The sequence below is a fragment of the Meriones unguiculatus genome, chromosome 18, assembly GCF_030254825.1.
Source record: "Meriones unguiculatus strain TT.TT164.6M chromosome 18, Bangor_MerUng_6.1, whole genome shotgun sequence".
NCBI classification, from domain to species: Eukaryota; Metazoa; Chordata; class Mammalia; order Rodentia; family Muridae; genus Meriones; species Meriones unguiculatus.
This window is the reverse complement of record NC_083365.1, coordinates 5,998,220-6,015,121: the sequence shown is the minus strand read 5'-3', so window position 1 is coordinate 6,015,121 and position 16,902 is coordinate 5,998,220. Positions and strand designations below refer to the sequence as shown.

General features: G+C 48.6%; 2 protein-coding genes across 3 annotated transcripts; one reads left to right on the top strand and one right to left on the bottom strand.

The window, feature by feature from the left end:
• Positions 1-57: 57 nt before the first annotated feature.
• Pmel (premelanosome protein) lies at positions 58-9,151 on the bottom strand. The gene is made up of 11 exons (XM_021654813.2): positions 8,836-9,151; positions 5,699-5,809; positions 5,411-5,557; positions 4,404-4,538; positions 4,078-4,239; positions 3,186-3,854; positions 1,967-2,083; positions 1,691-1,775; positions 1,384-1,589; positions 1,203-1,290; positions 58-307 (listed from the first exon to the last, which is right to left on the bottom strand). The coding sequence occupies exons 1-11, from the start codon at positions 8,900-8,902 to the stop codon at positions 166-168; spliced, it is 1,929 nt and encodes a 642-aa protein (XP_021510488.1). The 5' UTR covers positions 8,903-9,151; the 3' UTR covers positions 58-165.
• Positions 9,152-10,058: 907 nt separating this feature from the next.
• On the top strand, positions 10,059-16,669 carry Cdk2 (cyclin dependent kinase 2). 2 transcript variants are annotated; one of them, XM_021654805.2, is made up of 8 exons: positions 10,059-10,393; positions 11,071-11,148; positions 11,238-11,358; positions 12,280-12,450; positions 13,243-13,344; positions 14,524-14,667; positions 14,969-15,172; positions 15,376-16,669. In XM_021654805.2, exons 1-8 carry the CDS (start codon positions 10,278-10,280, stop codon positions 15,478-15,480), a joined length of 1,041 nt encoding a protein of 346 aa, XP_021510480.1. In that variant the 5' UTR covers positions 10,059-10,277; the 3' UTR covers positions 15,481-16,669. The 2 variants fall into 2 exon arrangements, with proteins under 2 accessions (XP_021510480.1, XP_021510481.1); XM_021654806.2 differs by lacking the exon at positions 14,524-14,667.
• Positions 16,670-16,902: the final 233 nt, after the last annotated feature.

The following is a 16,902-nucleotide window of genomic DNA, read 5'->3' as shown; positions in this document are numbered from 1 at the left end:
CTCTTTTTACACCTTTACCCCTTTGAAACAAGACTTAAAGCAAACAAAAACCTATCGCAAGGTTCTGAGAATTTATTTCAGGTATTGGGAGTCTCAAAGAAAAGCTGACAGAAAATACAAACACTGCTGCCAACCCCTAGGAAACTCACAGGCCCCTGAGAGGACTCAGACCTGCTGTCTGCTGAGGAGTGGGCGGTTCTCACCAGCCTGGCGAGTGCGGAAGACTGGGGGCAGGCACAGCCAGTGGGTGCCACCGAGTGGTGTTTGGGAAATAGGATGAACTGAACCCTGCTTCTTAAGTCTGTGCCTAGTGTGGAAAGAAAAGGGGACGTAGTCAGTAGTGGCAGCCTTCCTGTGGCTCATCCTATATGGCGGGGTTACTTGGCCTTGACTGTAGCTCTTTCCCCTCTTCTCTACCCTCCCTAGTGTTCACCATCTCTTGCCTCTCTAGCCACTGACATCCATTCCCCATTACTTCTATAAGTTTCTCTCAGTTAAGATCTTTAGCAACCTACACCATTCTCTTTTGCTTTGTTTTGTGTCATTTGAGACAGGGTCTCACTGCGTAGCCCTGGCTGTCCTGGAAAATCCCTGTTTAAACCAGGCTGGTCTCAGAATCACAGAGATCTGCCTGCTTCTGCCTCTGCCTCTGCCTCCGCCTCCCAAGTGCTAGAACCAAAGGAGTGTCCATCAATGTCCTGCTGAATTTGCCTTTCTCAGGGGTGAATAATGTGCCTCACCTCAACTGCCCTGTTATTTTTTAATTTTACACTTTCATTTACTTATTGTGGGCTGATGTTATGGTCCACATGTGGAGGTCAGAGGAATATTTTGGGGAATTTGTTCTCTCCTTTCCTGCGGGCACCAGGGATTGAATTCAGGTGGTCAGCCTTAGTGGCAAGTGCCTTTCCCCACCGAGCCAAACCACTGGCTTCTGACCCACTATTAATATTAGCAATCATTTCGCAATTGCTTCCACCCCAGGAGGTTTGGCCACATATCATCTAATGCTAATAATGCTCAGAAATTTAAAGCTACTTCCCAAAGGTGGCAACGGCAGACCGAAGCCCAGGCCTGTCTGACTTCCACTCCCAGGCTCTCTCTTGAACACCACACTTCCTCAAACGGAGTGGGAGTTGTTCACCCCTGAAGGAAGAGTCGTTGGTGGTAAGGGATGAGGGTCTGGATAGCAGAGCTCTTACCTATATATCAGAGATGCAAGGGCCACAGCCATCAACACCAGCAAGGCACTGACAAGCAAGGGGAACTGCCCAAGGCCATCTTCATGATCTGTAAGCGAGAATCCCAGATACTGCTTAAGTATCTGCCCCCCCCCCAGCCTCTGTCCATTCCCTTTCTCCTAGTTCTTGTTTAAGTACCTACCAGGAACAACAAGTTGGGTACTGGCCACTGCCAGGCTGTTGGAATTAGCCAGAGACACATTGAGGCAATAGGTCCCTGAGCCACCTTTCAGTAGCTGGTGTAGAACCAGCTGGCAGTCAGGGCTTGGTGGCACAGGTTGGCATAGCCTCTGGGTAGGGGGCTGGCACCCTGGTGATGAAATGTCCATACAGGCTTCCTTGGGTTGCCTGAAAGAGTATGAGTCTTCATCAAGAGATCTAGGAAGGGACAGAACTCCAGAAAGTGACTCAATTCCAAGAGTTGGCAGGGCAGCCAGCAGGACACTCACCCGCCTTGGCAGGACACCGTCAGCTCAAATGCATCCCCCTTACTGGAGGGCACAGCTTGCAGAATCTCCGCATTTTCAATACCCTCTGCAAGGTGCAACTTTTTAAGTTAGGATTCTTCTACCAAGACCATATACAGGAAACCCCACGGGATTTCTTACAATACGTTCTCTGCCATTAGGGTATTCTTAAGTAATTTCTCCCAAGGCATGCTACTACTGGGCAGCCCTACCAGCTGATACCAGCCTTCCTCAGACCCCAACATAGGCAAGACTCACGGACAATGTCCAGGGTGAGGGAGAAAGAACCATATCGATACAGAACACAATCCAGGGGAGCTTGTCTCTTCACAAGCATTAACGTGCCTGTGCCGTCCAGTAGAGGAGTGTCAGACACTGGAAGGAAAAGATTTGAGGGGGCAAAGTCAAGAGACAGAACTTTCTTGGAGACAGAGACCAAGCAGGTATTGTCCCAAGTACAGCGGGAGCTACAGGATGCTGGCTGGCTGTGAGTCGGCCAACATCTGATAGGTCTCATTTTCTATATAATGAAACTATGCTAGAAAGGAAAAAAAAAATGTTTTTCCCCTCAGGGAAAGAGAACATACACACACACAACACACACACACACACACACACACACACACACGACTGGAGAGATGGATCAGTGGTTTAAAGTACTGGTTGTTGTTCTAGAAAATCTGGATCCAATTCCTAGTACATACATGGTGGCTTACGACCATCTGTAACTCCAGGTCTAGGGCAATGCCCTCTTCTGGTCTTCATGAGCATCAGGCACTTAAGTGTTACACATACATGAAGGCAAAATGCCACATATATTGTTTTTTTTAATTAAAAAAAAAATGACAGCTCAGGGAGAGATGACTCAGTGGTTAAGAGCACTGGCTGCTCTTCCAGAAGTCCTGAGTTCAGTTCCCTGCACCCACATAGTGACTCATGACCATCTCTAAGGGATCTGATGTCCTCTTCTGTCATGAAGGTGTGCAGCAAAGCGCTCATGTAAAATAAATTAGTAAAAACAATGACCAAAAAAATCTCCAAATATTTATCATGTCCCACACTGGGCCAGGTTCTGGACTAGACAACTGGCCTGTATCAACCCATTCAGCATCAGATCTCACTCCTTTATTTTGCTGTGGGGTGGAAATCCAGGAGTGGGAAATGGGAGAATCGAAACATTATGCGTTTATGCTTGAACAGAAGCATGTGAAACAGCTCTGCCAATGACCACAGCTCTTCCCCTTGGCTTCCTATCTGTTATCCTGGCACATAAAAACAAGTGGCCTAGGGAAAACTCATTTTTTGGACTCCACATCTCTTGCGTGTGGTTAAGATAGTCTGCAGGCTTTAGAGCTAGTGAGAATTCTAAGGCGGACCCAATGCTAAAGAAAAAACTGGTTAGCTGCTGGGCCTGGGTGAGACCTCAGAGTAGAGAACTGACAACTCACCTCCAAGAAACGCATTCTCATGTTCTTACCTGCAGTGCTTTCTATGGGCAGAAAGGGGCTGGCATCCGGACTCTCAGGTTCAGGGATGGGAAGCTCTTCAGTGGTAGTTTCCGCCAAGTCTGTGCTTGCTGCTTGTGCCACTGTGGTGACAGACGGCCTTCTGGGTGTGGCGCTTGCACCCTCAACAGTTGACACCTCTGCCAGTGTGGTGTCCACGGCTGCTGAGGTCAGCATGTGCTCAGATGTAGTAGCTATGCCTCCTGTTGTTGGCACTGGTACAGCTGTGGTTCCAGAGGGCTCTGTAGTCTGCATCTGGCCAGGTGCAGTGCCCACAACTTCTGTAGTGGTCCCTTGCCTAGATGTGGTTCCAGGTGCCTCTGCAGTTGGCATGTAGCCATCTGTGGTGCCTGGGACTGGGGAGGAGCCACAGGAAACGAGAGGAATGGCAGCCTGCAGTACCACCTGGGCAGTGACTGAGCCCGACTCCAGGTAAGTATGAATGACTTCAACTGCCCGAGAGATCAGGGTCCCAGTTTTGTCTCCAAAGTCCCATGTGTAGGAGAGGTCAGCCTCTGCCAAATAGCCACTGGGATCATGGAGCTGAAGGGCAAATTTGAGAGGCTGATTTCTCAGGAAGTGCTTGTTCGCTCCATCCAAGGCCTGTAGCTGCGACACACTCACAGAGAAGGGGACCTGGTCTGTGGATGGAGCCAGAAAAATCAAAATGGGGACATCTCTTCCATAGCCACACTCTCCTCCCACAAACTGGCCAGCTCTTTGTCTCAACCCCACCTTTTTCTGCCTAGGTCTTTCTGGCTCTCCCCTTTGAAAGTTGGCTACTGCTTCCTCTCTGCAGTCCAAGCCAGCCTCCCCACCTCCTGCCCAATGCCTGCCTGGCCTTGTTCCTTTCTAAGCCCTTACCAGTAATGGTGAAGGCTGATGTGGAGCGAGCGAGGGGCACATAGCTCCTGGACCCCCGTCGGTGGTAGACAGTCACTTCCATGGCATGCGTACCCAGCCTTGCATGGCCTGTCATGATGCTCAGCCTGGACACTGGGCCCCCCAGAACTTGCCAGTACTGTCCTGAGAGCAAAGCATGGAAGGGGAGGCGGCCGGTCAGAGAGAGCGGAGAGGGAAAGTATGAAAAAGGCCTCAGAGAAGGGAGGTTGAGGGACTGTGTCTGGAAGGGGGCGGGGGGGCTCCTCAGGCAGAGTTACAGTTGGGAATGGGCTGCTGGGAGACCTCACCCCAGGTCTTCCAAACGTAGACAAAGCTTCTTCTCGGAGGCTTAGGACCAGATGGGCATGGTCCACCATCAGGGAAGACACAGGCATCATCAGGTTCCTCTGGATACACTGGCTGTCCTCCCCACACCTGGCTCCCTGGAAAGGGGTACAGCCTTTCTTTTGTGTGCACTCAGACCCCTAACCTCGTTCCTGGTAGAGGGGGCTGTGGCAGCACTTAGCTGGGACTACAGTCTCCGTTCTACACCCACATGGGGTGGGAGCTGGAGAGCAGGCGACGTAGAGAAACCACAACTCAAGATTCATCTGCACACAGAACACGGTAAAAGACCGAATATCCCTAGACTCGAATGTGGACAGTGGCTCTGTAGTGAGACTGCTAGCAGCAGTGATAACAGTATTTCCTGTAGATGCCGGCAACTCTGCTGAGCGCTTTCTATAGATGAGCCTGTATTCCTAACGGTCTGTCAAGCCACCGACCCACTGTCCAGACAGGAAAACAGGCACGCAGCTACTGCAGGATTTACATCTAAGCCGGGGAAGCTTCAGGAATCTGCTGTCTTCCAGTTCAGAAACTGGAATTTTGTCTGTTCGCTGATTTTAGTATATGTTACCTTTCGTAAACTTACAGTATTTATTGACTGTAATGAATATAAACATAAGTGGTTTTGTGTTTAAGATTCTGTGGGGTCTGGAGAGATGGCCCAGAGGTTAAGAGCACTGGCTGCTCTTTCAAAGGTCCTGAGCTCAGTTCCTAACAACCACATGGTGGCTCCCAACTATCTATAATGAGATCTGGTGTCCTCTTCTTGCCTGCAAATGCAGGTAGAATACTATATAAATAATAAATAAATAAATCTTAAAAAAAAGATTCTATAGGGGATGAAGGTCAATGGAGTAGCACGTGGCAAGCATATGGGAAGACCTAGGTTTGAACCTCTGGTTTCCTGGGGATACCTGGGAATTGGAGCCACAGGAGTAAGGCTCAAAAGGTAGAGAGGGATCCTTACCATTGATGATGGTGTTGTTGGTCCAGATAACCTGCCCATCTGGCAGTACCTTTTGACTTCCAGGGAAGTGCAGGACAATGGAAAAAGAGGCATTTGCACCAACCAGTGTAGGCCCATCATTACTGACCGTCAAAGATACCTGGCCACCTGGGAGGGAACGCTTCGTTAGCTTGGGACTCTGGCTTCCCCTCTCCAAACCTCTCTCCCAACCTGCTTAAATTTAACCCAGTTCTTACTCTCCTCATATCTCATTCCCACTATGCCTTTCCCAGAATTTACAAATCCTACCTCTCCAGCAGTTAGGCCCCTGAACCTCTGTCCACTCAGGGTACAGCTGCCTGTTCCAGCCTTTAGTTCCAAGTTGCCTTGGGACACCAAGCCAATCCCGATTCCTGGATCCTAAAAGAAACGTGCCATAAGCCCCTTGGATCCTGATGTCCCATTTCATATCACTGTTACCTTCAAATTGAAATTATTAATTTTGGTGGGTGGAGGGCAACACAGAGGCCGAGCACCGGGCCTGATGGCTGTGAGCACTCGACCATTGAGCTACATTCTCAACCTCTTTTTCTTCTCTTTAAAAGATTTTATTCATTTTTTTTAAAGCTGAGTATAGTGGTGCATACATTTAATCCCTGCACTCAGGAGGAAGAGGCAGTTGGACCTCTGTGAGTTCCCGGACAGCCCTTTCTCAAAAAAGCCCAGCCTGGCCTGGAACTCGCTTTGTAGACCAGAGTGAACTTGAACTCCCAGCCTCTAGAGTGCTGGGATTAAAGGTATGAATCATCACACCAGAAATATTTTTTTAATTTAGATTATTTAGATGATTATTTACACTCGCGCGCGCGCACACACACACGCACTCGCACATGCACGCACCAGACAATGGTGTATGTGTAGGGTTAAGTGATTTTAATTAAAAATTTAAAAGCTTATGGTGCTGGGCGGTGGCGGCCTTTAATTCCAGCACTCAGGAGGCAGTGCATGCCTGGTGACCACTGAGGTCAGAAGAGGGCATGTGATCCACTGAGTCTGGAGTGAGAGTGAGCTGCCGTGTGGGTGCTGGTGATTAAACCTGGTCCTCTACCAGAGCAGCCGCTGAGCTAACTCTCCATTCCTGGAGGGGGGATGGAGGAGGAAGGAAAGAGAGAGAAAGAAGACCAGTGTGGCAAGAAGGAGGAGTGATAAACGCAGCACAGGTTGGAGGTGGGGACAGAGCAGACGTAGCTATGATTTAACTGGGGGTAGAGTTTCTGGTCTGTAATCCCAGCACCAGAAGAGAAGCAGAAAGGTCACTGCAAGTTGGAGACCACGTGGTCTACATAGCAAGCACCAGGCCAGCTGGGGCTACACTGGGAGACCAGAGCTAAAATACACGTTTAATAAGAGAAGAAAGGAATGTCTTCCACATCCCTCACTCAAATCCAAAGCCACCAGCATTTTGATACATTTGCTTTCTTTTTGTTGGGTTGCTGTTTTTGTCTAAAATATGTATTCAGAAGAAAGTCTTGGGCAAGCGAGATGGCTGATGGAGTAAAGATGCTCTCTGCCAAACCTGACAGCCTGAGTTTGCTCCCCAGACTCACATGGTAGAGAAAAAAAAAAATTAAAGTCACTGTTCAAGGGGGCTGGAGAGATAGCTCAGAGGATAAGAGCACTGATTGCTCTTCCCAAAGGTCCTGAGTTCAATTCCCAGCAACCACATGGTGGCTCACAACCATCTAAACATGAAATCTGGTTCCCTCTTCTGGCGTGAAGGTGTACATGCTAACACACATTGCATAAGTAATAAATAAATAAATCTTAAAAAAAAAAGTCACTGTTCAAAATGTATGCACCAGCACCTTAAGAGCCTCAGATGTGTGAGTGTGGACAGAAGGTCACAAAACACATCAAGGAACTCAGCAGCAACAACAACAAAACAAACGGGGCAAGTAGGGTACAGGCAGCCTTTGCTGCTCTGTGGGCTCTTCTTTCCACTCTTTAGCCACAGTTTCACCCCTATCACTAGACAGGAAAGAAAGGATGAAGCGCAGAGACTGAGATCCCTGAATCAAACTTCTTCCCTTTTGTTTCTTCTTTGAGCATGACCACGAACAAGCCACAACCAACCCCCACTGAACAACCAAGAACCACCAGCCCCACCTATTGGGACTCTTAAAAGTTCCTAGAATTCCAAACATCACACAATTGTAGAAACTATCTGCAACTGGCAAAACCATGCCTTTGCATGATGTAAATCATAGTCAGCTGCTGTGGACAGTGCAAAGCAGCCCCATATCCCCACACCTGGGAAAAAAAACAAAAACACATTCCTATACTTCTGTGTTTATTAAAGAAACCAAAATTCCAAAATTGTCAAAACTGTTACTCCAATAGCACACACCTGTCTGTGATTCCAGCACCCAGGAAGGATCTACTACATTGTAAGTTCAAGACCAGTGTGGGATTCATGAGACACCCCCCCCCCCATCTTGAAAAAGGAATGAAAGAAAAAAGAAAACCTGGAAATTGCAGTAAAAATGAAGAAGCAAAGAAGCCAGGTGAAGGAACTTTCTAGAAGTTTATGAAACCAGATAGAAAAAAGAGGGCCGTGGTATGATGTACATGCAACAGGAGAACTGTCCTTATGCCAATCCTAATGTCCACAGGGAGCCAGGGACTGTGCTGAGGGTTGGCCTGTGGTCAGCTCAGAGGGTTCAGCCACTGAAGCAAGGGCAGTCATAAGATGCACCATTCTTTCTGACTGCCCACTCACCCTCTTCAGCAGCACGGGACATTCCAGACCCTCTCACCAGCTTTAACTCCCTCCCTTGCTCATGTCACGAGGGCTCAATCCTCCAGAGTCCTTTCATGTGATGCTCAGCTGAGACCCTTCTGCCTGTCTCTCCCAGCCCTGGAACAGAAGGCCTGTGCTGCACTGACCTATCCCTGCCCAGGCGCAGAAGGTGGTATCAGCCCAGTCTGATTTGAATACCATATTCTTTTTCTCTCTGCTTTAAATCTCCTACCACAAACACTTAAGACGTTACCTAAAGGATCTCCCATTCACGCCACCACCTTGGAGGCACTGTGCCCGCTGGCTGCCCTGCGAAGCCTCAGGGTAAGTGCTGGGATCTTCTGCCCCTTGAGTCAGATAACACCTCTAATGCTCAACCCTAAATTTCACATTTAAAGCTGGGCACAGTGGTTTAAGTCTGTAATCCCAGTACTTAGGAGGTAGAAGCATGAGGCTCAGGAGTTCCAGACCATCCTTGGCTACATAATGAGTCTGTGGCTAGCCTGGACTACATCGTACCTTGTCTTGAACAAATAAAAACAAACAAAAGCATATCCTCACTAAATCAAGTAAGACAAGCCTGAAATATTTCAACATGTCTGGTTAGAAGGGCAGCTGTGGCTCCTGACCACAAAGGGACACTCACCTATGGCTCCCACAGCCAGCAGAACACTCAGCACAAACCAGGGGAGAAAGCACCTCTCTACACCCATGCTGCTCTTCCTTCCAGCGCCAAAGGTGCCAGGGGGTCGGAATGTGCCCCACTATAGAAAGGGAGGCTCATTTACATAGCCCTTCCTCCTCTCCCTCCAGAGGAGGGGGAACTTGGGAGGAAGGGAAGGCTCAGAACTGATTTTAGCCCCTTCCCCACCCCACTGCTCGACGACAGTTTCTGGTTTCATTGGATCACATTCATCCTGACGCACTGGCTAACGGCCACAATTCACACACTTCATAGTCACAATTCTGCAAGAGAGAGAGAAACAATGAATTGAGTCAAACCAAGAATTCCTTAAGACCGAAACAGCACCTTTATCCAAAAGTAGCCAGAAGGGACTGGGAGTGTAGATTCCCAGCAATAAAACAACAAAACCAACTGATGAATGCCTGAAACAGTGAGAAACGACTCTGTTTTCTAGCCAAAGAATCCTTTACAATAAGAGACCCCATTTTCCAGCCAATTCCAGGACAGCCAAGGCTACACAGAGAAACCTTGTCTCGGGGTGTGTGTGTGGGGCTGGGGAGTCCCGATTCCGTGCCCCACACGAAGGCACACAGGAGGCAGAGCCAGACGGATCTCTGAGGGTTTGAAGCCAACCTGGACTTTTTAACGCGTTCAGGTTAACCAGGGACGCATTACAAAAGTCTTGTCCAAAAAGGGGGTAGGAGTGCTGGAGAGACGTCTCAGCAGTTAAGAGCACCCGCTGCTCTTGCAGAAGCCCGGAGTGCGGCTCCAGCACCCAAGTCTAGCTCACAGCCGCCTGTAACTTCAGTCCAAGGGAGCTGCTGCTTCTGTGGAACCTTCACAAAGACACGCGCGCGCGCACAACATAATTTAACATAAATACATATATTTATTTAAAGACTCCAAGAAGTTTGCTTTTTAAACGAGGCTCTCTTGGCCAGGCGGGATCTAATCTCACCCGAGGGGTGGTGGAAAGTGAGTGAAAGGTAAGGAAAGCCACGGACCAGCGACACCACCAGTTCCGGCCGGCGGAGCCGAAACCAGGAACTGGTGGAAAGTTGCGCGGTGGCCCCTCGGCTTGCCCGCCGGGGCGGAGCCTTCGCGGCGGGAGCGCGGGGTCCGGCCCCCTCGTGACGTCCACCAATCGGGAGGGAGGGAGGCGGAGCCAGGGAAACGCGGGAAGGAGGGGTGGGGCCTCGGCTGGCAGTCTGGAGCCGTGGGGGAGGCGGCAACATTGTTTCAAGTTGGACAAATTGTTAAGGGCTGAGCTTTCCTCGCGTTCCATCCCGCGCCGGGGCTGCCGTGCTCACCTTGGCCCCAGGTCCTCCGCCCCGAGTCGGGCCCGCTTTCTTCGGGTTCCCGGGCCCCGCTCCCGGGGGCCTGAGCCGCCTCGCTAGCGCTCCATGGAGAACTTCCAAAAGGTGGAGAAGATTGGAGAGGGCACGTACGGAGTGGTGTACAAAGCCAAAAACAAGTTGACGGGAGAAGTGGTGGCGCTTAAGAAAATCCGGCTCGACACGTGAGTGGCCTCCGGAGCCGGAACTCCTTTGCCTGGACCTCTTGGCACCCCCCCAACCCCCTACCCCAACAGGCGGGTAGCCGTCTGGGACCGGAAGGTAGCGGGGAGGGACTCCTGAAGCGAGCGGTGGGTCGGCGGACGGTAGACGCTGTCTCGGAGGAGACTGTCGGGGGCATTCGGGGAGAACTTCCTGCTCGTGCTCCACTCGGTGTGCTCCCAAATCTGCAAGCCGAGAGACCTGGGAAGAGAAAGTGGGGGTGGGAACCGGGCTAGGGGCAGGACTGTTCATGGAGCCGAGTTGTGTGGGAACAAGAGAAAAGTTCCTTTCTGAATGGAGAGCTCTCACTGCTGCAGCCCCACACTTAGAACCCTCACCCTCTTTCAAAAGAATGGCAGTTGAGACTCACTGGCCCTCTGGGGAGGCTGGGGGCTACTGTCAGCCCTCTCCCCTATTACCTTTTCTCTGCTTCTCACTCAACTGGAGGCTCCGCTTTCCTTCCCCTGGAAAAAAGAGGAGATAATGACCCAAAACGTGTCTAAAAGCCACACCCTGACTACGCAGGCATTAACTCCTGACAGCACCTTTCCTTTCTGACTTCCTAAGAGGTTTGGGGTTGTGTCCCTGAGAGAGTAACGTTTGCAACCATATTCTCGTCTGTTTTCCCCACCTCTCCAAGTGAGACTGAAGGTGTACCCAGTACTGCCATCCGAGAGATATCTCTGCTTAAGGAACTAAATCACCCAAATATTGTCAAGTAAGTATCATCTGAGCTGATCACCAACATGACATGTTTTAGTCTGAATTTCTCTCCCTCAACTCCGTTTCCTGGACCTTCCCTCGCAGGCTGCTGGATGTCATCCACACAGAAAATAAGCTTTACCTGGTTTTTGAGTTTCTGCACCAGGACCTCAAGAAATTTATGGATGCCTCTGCTCTCACAGGCATCCCTCTTCCCCTCATCAAGGTATCCTCATCAATATTGTAGGGGAAACTAGAGGCAGGTAATTCAGACTAGTAATGATGGCTTTTTCTTTTTTTCAGACTTCAACCCCCCACCCTTTAATTGTTTTGCTTTTTCTGCTTATTGTAGTCATTAACCCTAGAATGGACAAAAGAATCAACATTGAGCTCCCGTGAGCCAACCTAGACAGCTCAGACAGAAGATCAGATAACATTCTGATAAATGGGATTGAGGGGCAATTAGGGGGGTCCTTCAAAAAATTCTTCCATCTGTGATGTGGGGGAAATGTCCAGTGAGTCTCTGCCGTCTGTTTTAGAGCTGGGCTCCTGGAGCTACTTTGTATGTGTCAGCAAGCACGTATTCAGCACACAGTTAGTTAGCACCTTCAGTGTGCTAGGCGCGGGGTATTGGAAGGGATGCTAAAATTGAGTGATGTCTCGTCTTTATCCTTGACAGGCTGAAAATCCAGTGAAAGAAATAGCTGTTAAATGTGTGGTTATGTTGTAGTTATGTGTGTTGGCTCATAGTTACAATACTGACACTTGGGATGCTGAGGCAGGAGGATGTCAGTGAGTACAAGGACAGTATAGGATTCAAAGTTCCAGGCCAAGAAGACACTGTATTAAAAAACAAACAGGGCTGACAAGATAGCTCAGCAGGTAAAGGTGCCTGCCTCCCAGCCTATCCCTGAGCTCCAGCCCCGGGTCCTACACAGCACAAGAAGAGAACCAACTCCAAGTTGTCCTCTGACTTCCACACATGCCCTCTCCACAAATAAGTAAATAAATGAGTGAAACCCTAAAAATGTGTAGCGTAGCCGTTAGTTATCTAACATAGTTAGGTTTTATTGAATTTTGGGGACAAATAACAAGTTGTATCTGCTTGTTGTGATGAGGAAACAAACCTCGCTGTCTCCTCTGTCAGAGCTATCTGTTCCAGCTGCTCCAGGGCCTGGCGTTCTGCCATTCCCACCGGGTCCTACACCGAGACCTGAAGCCCCAGAATCTGCTTATCAACGCGGAGGGGTCCATCAAGCTGGCCGACTTTGGGCTAGCAAGAGCCTTTGGAGTCCCTGTCCGCACTTACACCCATGAAGTAAGTTCTCTGTGGCCTTCTCTGAGAATCTTGGGAGGTGTTCCTAACAGCATTCACAGACTACCAAATACTGGGGCAAGAGGTCCTCAGTAAATGGAATCTGACAACCCAGCGGTCTTCATTTATTTAGAGTATTTGGGTGTTTTGCTTGCATGTATGTCTGTACCACCTGCCTGGCTGATCCTCCCAGACATCAAAAGAAAGCGTCTGGTCTCCTGGAACTGTAGTTACAGATTGCTGTGCACTGCCATATGGGTAGTGGGGATTGAGCCCTAGTCCTTTGCAAGAATAACAAGTGCTGAGCCATCTCTAGCCCTTAACCAAAGGGTCTCAAGACTTGCGCTAAGTTCACACCCTGAGGTTACCTAGACTTAGATGCTAAGCCAGGAAAGCTGGTTGGCATGCCATTCAAAGTCAGGTTCTCCAGGAAAGCTGGTTGGCATGCCATTCAAAGTCAGGTTCTCCAGGAAAGCCCTGAATCGGGGGTTCAGAATACCTGAGTGAGGATGGAGAGCTGGCTCAGCCATTAAGAGTGGCTATTGCTCTCGTACGGACCTGAGCTCAGTTCCCAGAGCCCATGTCAGACAGCTCCTGACCCACGTCAGGATGAGACAGTTTCTCCTGCCTTAAGGCACTGCACAGTTGTGGAAACCTACATAGACACGCACGTGTACACATTATTAAAATAAAAATGTCCTTTTAAGAAGGAGAAGATGGAAGGTAACAGTTCTGTTGAGGTAAGGTATGTGACGCTCCTTGCCCTGAAACCCTTATTGTCCTCTTGCGCCCCAGGTAGTGACCCTGTGGTACCGAGCACCGGAAATTCTTCTAGGCTGCAAGTACTACTCCACAGCCGTGGATATCTGGAGCCTGGGCTGCATCTTTGCTGAAATGGTATGGAAGCCAGCCAGGTTCTAACAACCTACTCACATCCTCATCCAGGAGCAAAACCCATTTCTTGGCCTGGAAGCATGGCCCTTTATCACAGGGTCCTCTCAAGTGTCACTGCTGTTAGTTAGTTACCTGGTACAATTTTAGATATCCCTAAACAGAGTTAGTTGTCTAGTATGTATCTTATCCCCAAATGAGCCAAACCCATTCTGTACCCATTCGGCTGTTTTATTTATGTTTTGAGATAGTTTCATTGTGTAGCCCAGACTAGACTAGCTTCATGTTCTTGATCTTCTGCTTCAGCTCCTCCTCCCACCATTGCTGTCTAGCCCATGGGATTGAGTTGACAGGCATGAGCAGCCATGCTGTCTCCACTCATTCAGCTGTTTCAGCTTTAGTTCTCAAATACTTGGAAGAATGAATTTCATTTAGTACAGCAGGTGGCCCATAGGCCACATGCTCCCAACGGTAGCTGTGAATGTGGCCTCAATACAAAATCATAAACTTACTTATAAAACAGAATGGGTTTTTGTTTTGTTGTTTGTTTTTTGTTTTGTTGCTTTTTGTTTTGTTTTGGGGTTTTGGGTTTGGTTTGGTTTTTTGAGACAGGGTTTCTCTGTATAGTCCTGCTGTCCTGGAACTCATTCTGTAGATCAGAGTGGCCTTAAACTGAGAGATCCACCTGCCTCTGCCTCCCAAGTGCTGGAATAAATGGTGTGTGTCCAGATTTGTTTTTTTAAAAACTTGGTTTAATGGTACTTGACCTTGACCTTTGTGGATGACAATGTCATGTTGCAGTTCGAAAACTGGACAGGTCTGATTTTATTTCCTTCCTTTGTCCTATAGACCTGCTCTTGGAAACAAGGAGCTTAGTAAAGTCAGTTGTGTTCAGCTGATCCACACCTATCATTTTTGTACACTTGGTCATGCCATAGCCCCCCAACCTCTGGCTTTTCAGACTGAAGGATCCTTGAAGCCTAGCTTCATATGGGAGCTCCCATCCCATTTAGTGCAACAGTAGGTAGACAGATCAGTAATATTTTTATGGTCCTTTGGGTTGAAACTAGGGGCTTGGAGACCATTAGCCTAGATATAGATATACATATAGAGTGTGAATTTATCCACCAGTACCTTACAATTGCCCATATTCCTCTCTCAATTCATCAAAAAATATTTGTTAAGCACCTAGTGTGTACCCAGCACCATGCTAAGTGCTGTGGGGAACACAGAAGAAATGGAAGACACAGTCTGTGCCCGCTGTGCTCCTATCTAGAAGTGGCTGCATCACAAGGAGGGGGGATGACCGCAGTGTCTACCCCACACCCCGTGAGTGGCTTGGGATCCCTTTGCTACGTGTCAGTGGCACCCCAGACAGTCACCCCCTCCCAGCCCCACCCAGCCTTGGGGAACTACGAAGCCATGGTTGGGGGAAGGAAGGCGGGGCGAGGAGACAGATGAAGGGACTTCATTGTCTCAAGCTCTGTATGACCGACCCCATGAAAAGCCCTGGGGAGGGAAGTCATGGGCCCTGCTGACCTTCCACTGCCTGTGGGAACCTCCTTTGTACAAGGGGCAGTGTGGACTGACGTCAATGTGGGTCTTGGCTTTTCTATTTCCCCATTTCCAGGTGACTCGCCGGGCCTTGTTTCCTGGAGATTCAGAGATTGACCAACTCTTCCGGATCTTTCGGACTCTGGGGACCCCAGATGAGGTGGTTTGGCCAGGAGTTACTTCTATGCCTGATTATAAGCCAAGTTTCCCCAAGTGGGCTCGGCAAGATTTTAGCAAAGTTGTGCCCCCTCTGGATGAAGATGGACAGAGCTTGCTATCGGTAAGAGCCCGGAATGGATGCCTTTTCCCATTTCCCAGAGAAGAGCCTTTTCTGGATACAGAGAAGCCCCTGAACTCTGTTAGAAGTACCTTAGTCCTTGCTTCCTCTCGTCATCAGTAGGCTGGTTCAGATATGGGAGGAGGGAAATGAGAACTGGGTACGTGCCCTGTTACGTCACTGAAGTCAGAATATATCTCTTCTAGCAAATGCTGCACTACGACCCCAACAAACGGATTTCAGCCAAAGCAGCCCTGGCCCACCCCTTCTTCCAGGATGTGACTAAGCCAGTACCCCACCTTCGACTCTGATGCCCTTCCCAAAGCCCTATTAACCTTTGGTCTGACTTGACTCTGGGCCGTTTGGACACAGGTCAGCCTTCTGCTCTTTTCTGGCTGTCTTGGCACTCATCTTTTCTCCTGGCCAGCTAGTTCTGGGGATTCAGAGGTGCAGGGAAAGATTAGGTGAAAAGGAAAAAGGTTTGGTATTAGATGCACTTAACTCAGCCTCCAGCACCTTCTCTTCTTCTTCTTAGTCATTACTGAGAAGGATTGGAACTTGAAACAAAACATCACTGACCGTTCTCCCCTGTGTCAAGTTTTGCCATCTCAGTCTTAAACTGTCTCATAATTATTATGTCCCATGTTTAGGAAAACAGACCAGACCTGCTGCCACTGTTTAGTAAAGGCCAACTGATAAGCAGAAGTCTAAGTTGGGACATTTCAGAACCAAGCAAGAGGTGTCTGTTTTAATGAATTAGACTTAAAAATAGATGTAAGCAGTTTATACCTTAGTTTTAGCGTTGGGCCTCACCTAGCAATCAAGAAGGCCCAGTTGGAGAAGCAGAAGAAATGATTCCCTTTGAAAGAAATGACTGTCTTCTCCAGGCAAGAAGAGCTGGAAGGCACAGGGATCATGTTCTGCTGCAGCCTGCTCACGGTGGTTCACACCGCAAGGTGAAAGACACTCTAGTCCTTCCTTTTAGCGATTTTGTTGTTTGCTGGTGCTGACGGCTGAACCCAGGACTTTGCCCTCGCTGAGCAGACACACCACCAGTGAGCCACATTTCTAGCCCTGTCTTTGGAGTTGTCAGAGGTCCCTGTTGCCATCTTCCTCTGAGAGTTACCCCTCACTCCATAGGAGTGGAAGCAAGGCTTTAGATGTCATGACAATGCTGGGATTTTAAAGGCTTTGACCTGGTTGGGTCATTGGGGGAAATTTTCTATAAGAGAGTGAACAATTATATTTATATTTGAAGTTACAGTAGTTTGGATATTTTAGTGTTTTTCTTTTCTTTTTTCTTCTTTTTTTTTCTTTTTTTTTTTTAGTGTGGATGGATTTGTTGCCATGTGCACTTTGGGATTCAATTGTTTAAAGAAAAGATTTCTTTTATGATTTTCTTTCTTCTCCCACCCCTTGTCCACCAGTGTTCTGTTAATATATTATTTTTAATTTAGTTTGTAATTCATTAAAAGAAAATATTCTCAGTTTTATAGTGAATCTCTTTCCTATTCCTCATTTATTTATTTATTAACTGAAAAATGGTGTAGGTGAAAATCTGAATGTGAGTAAGTTGTTAAATGATTTCAGATCTGTGTCCCTAATCTCTGTTTATGTAGGACACCCTCCTATGCTTTGTCGTGGGATGTCTTTAATGGGTATTGTTCCCACTTACAGGTGAGGGAACTGGGGTTTTCTTCCTACTTCTTCCTAAGGAGCAGCTAATCTCGCCT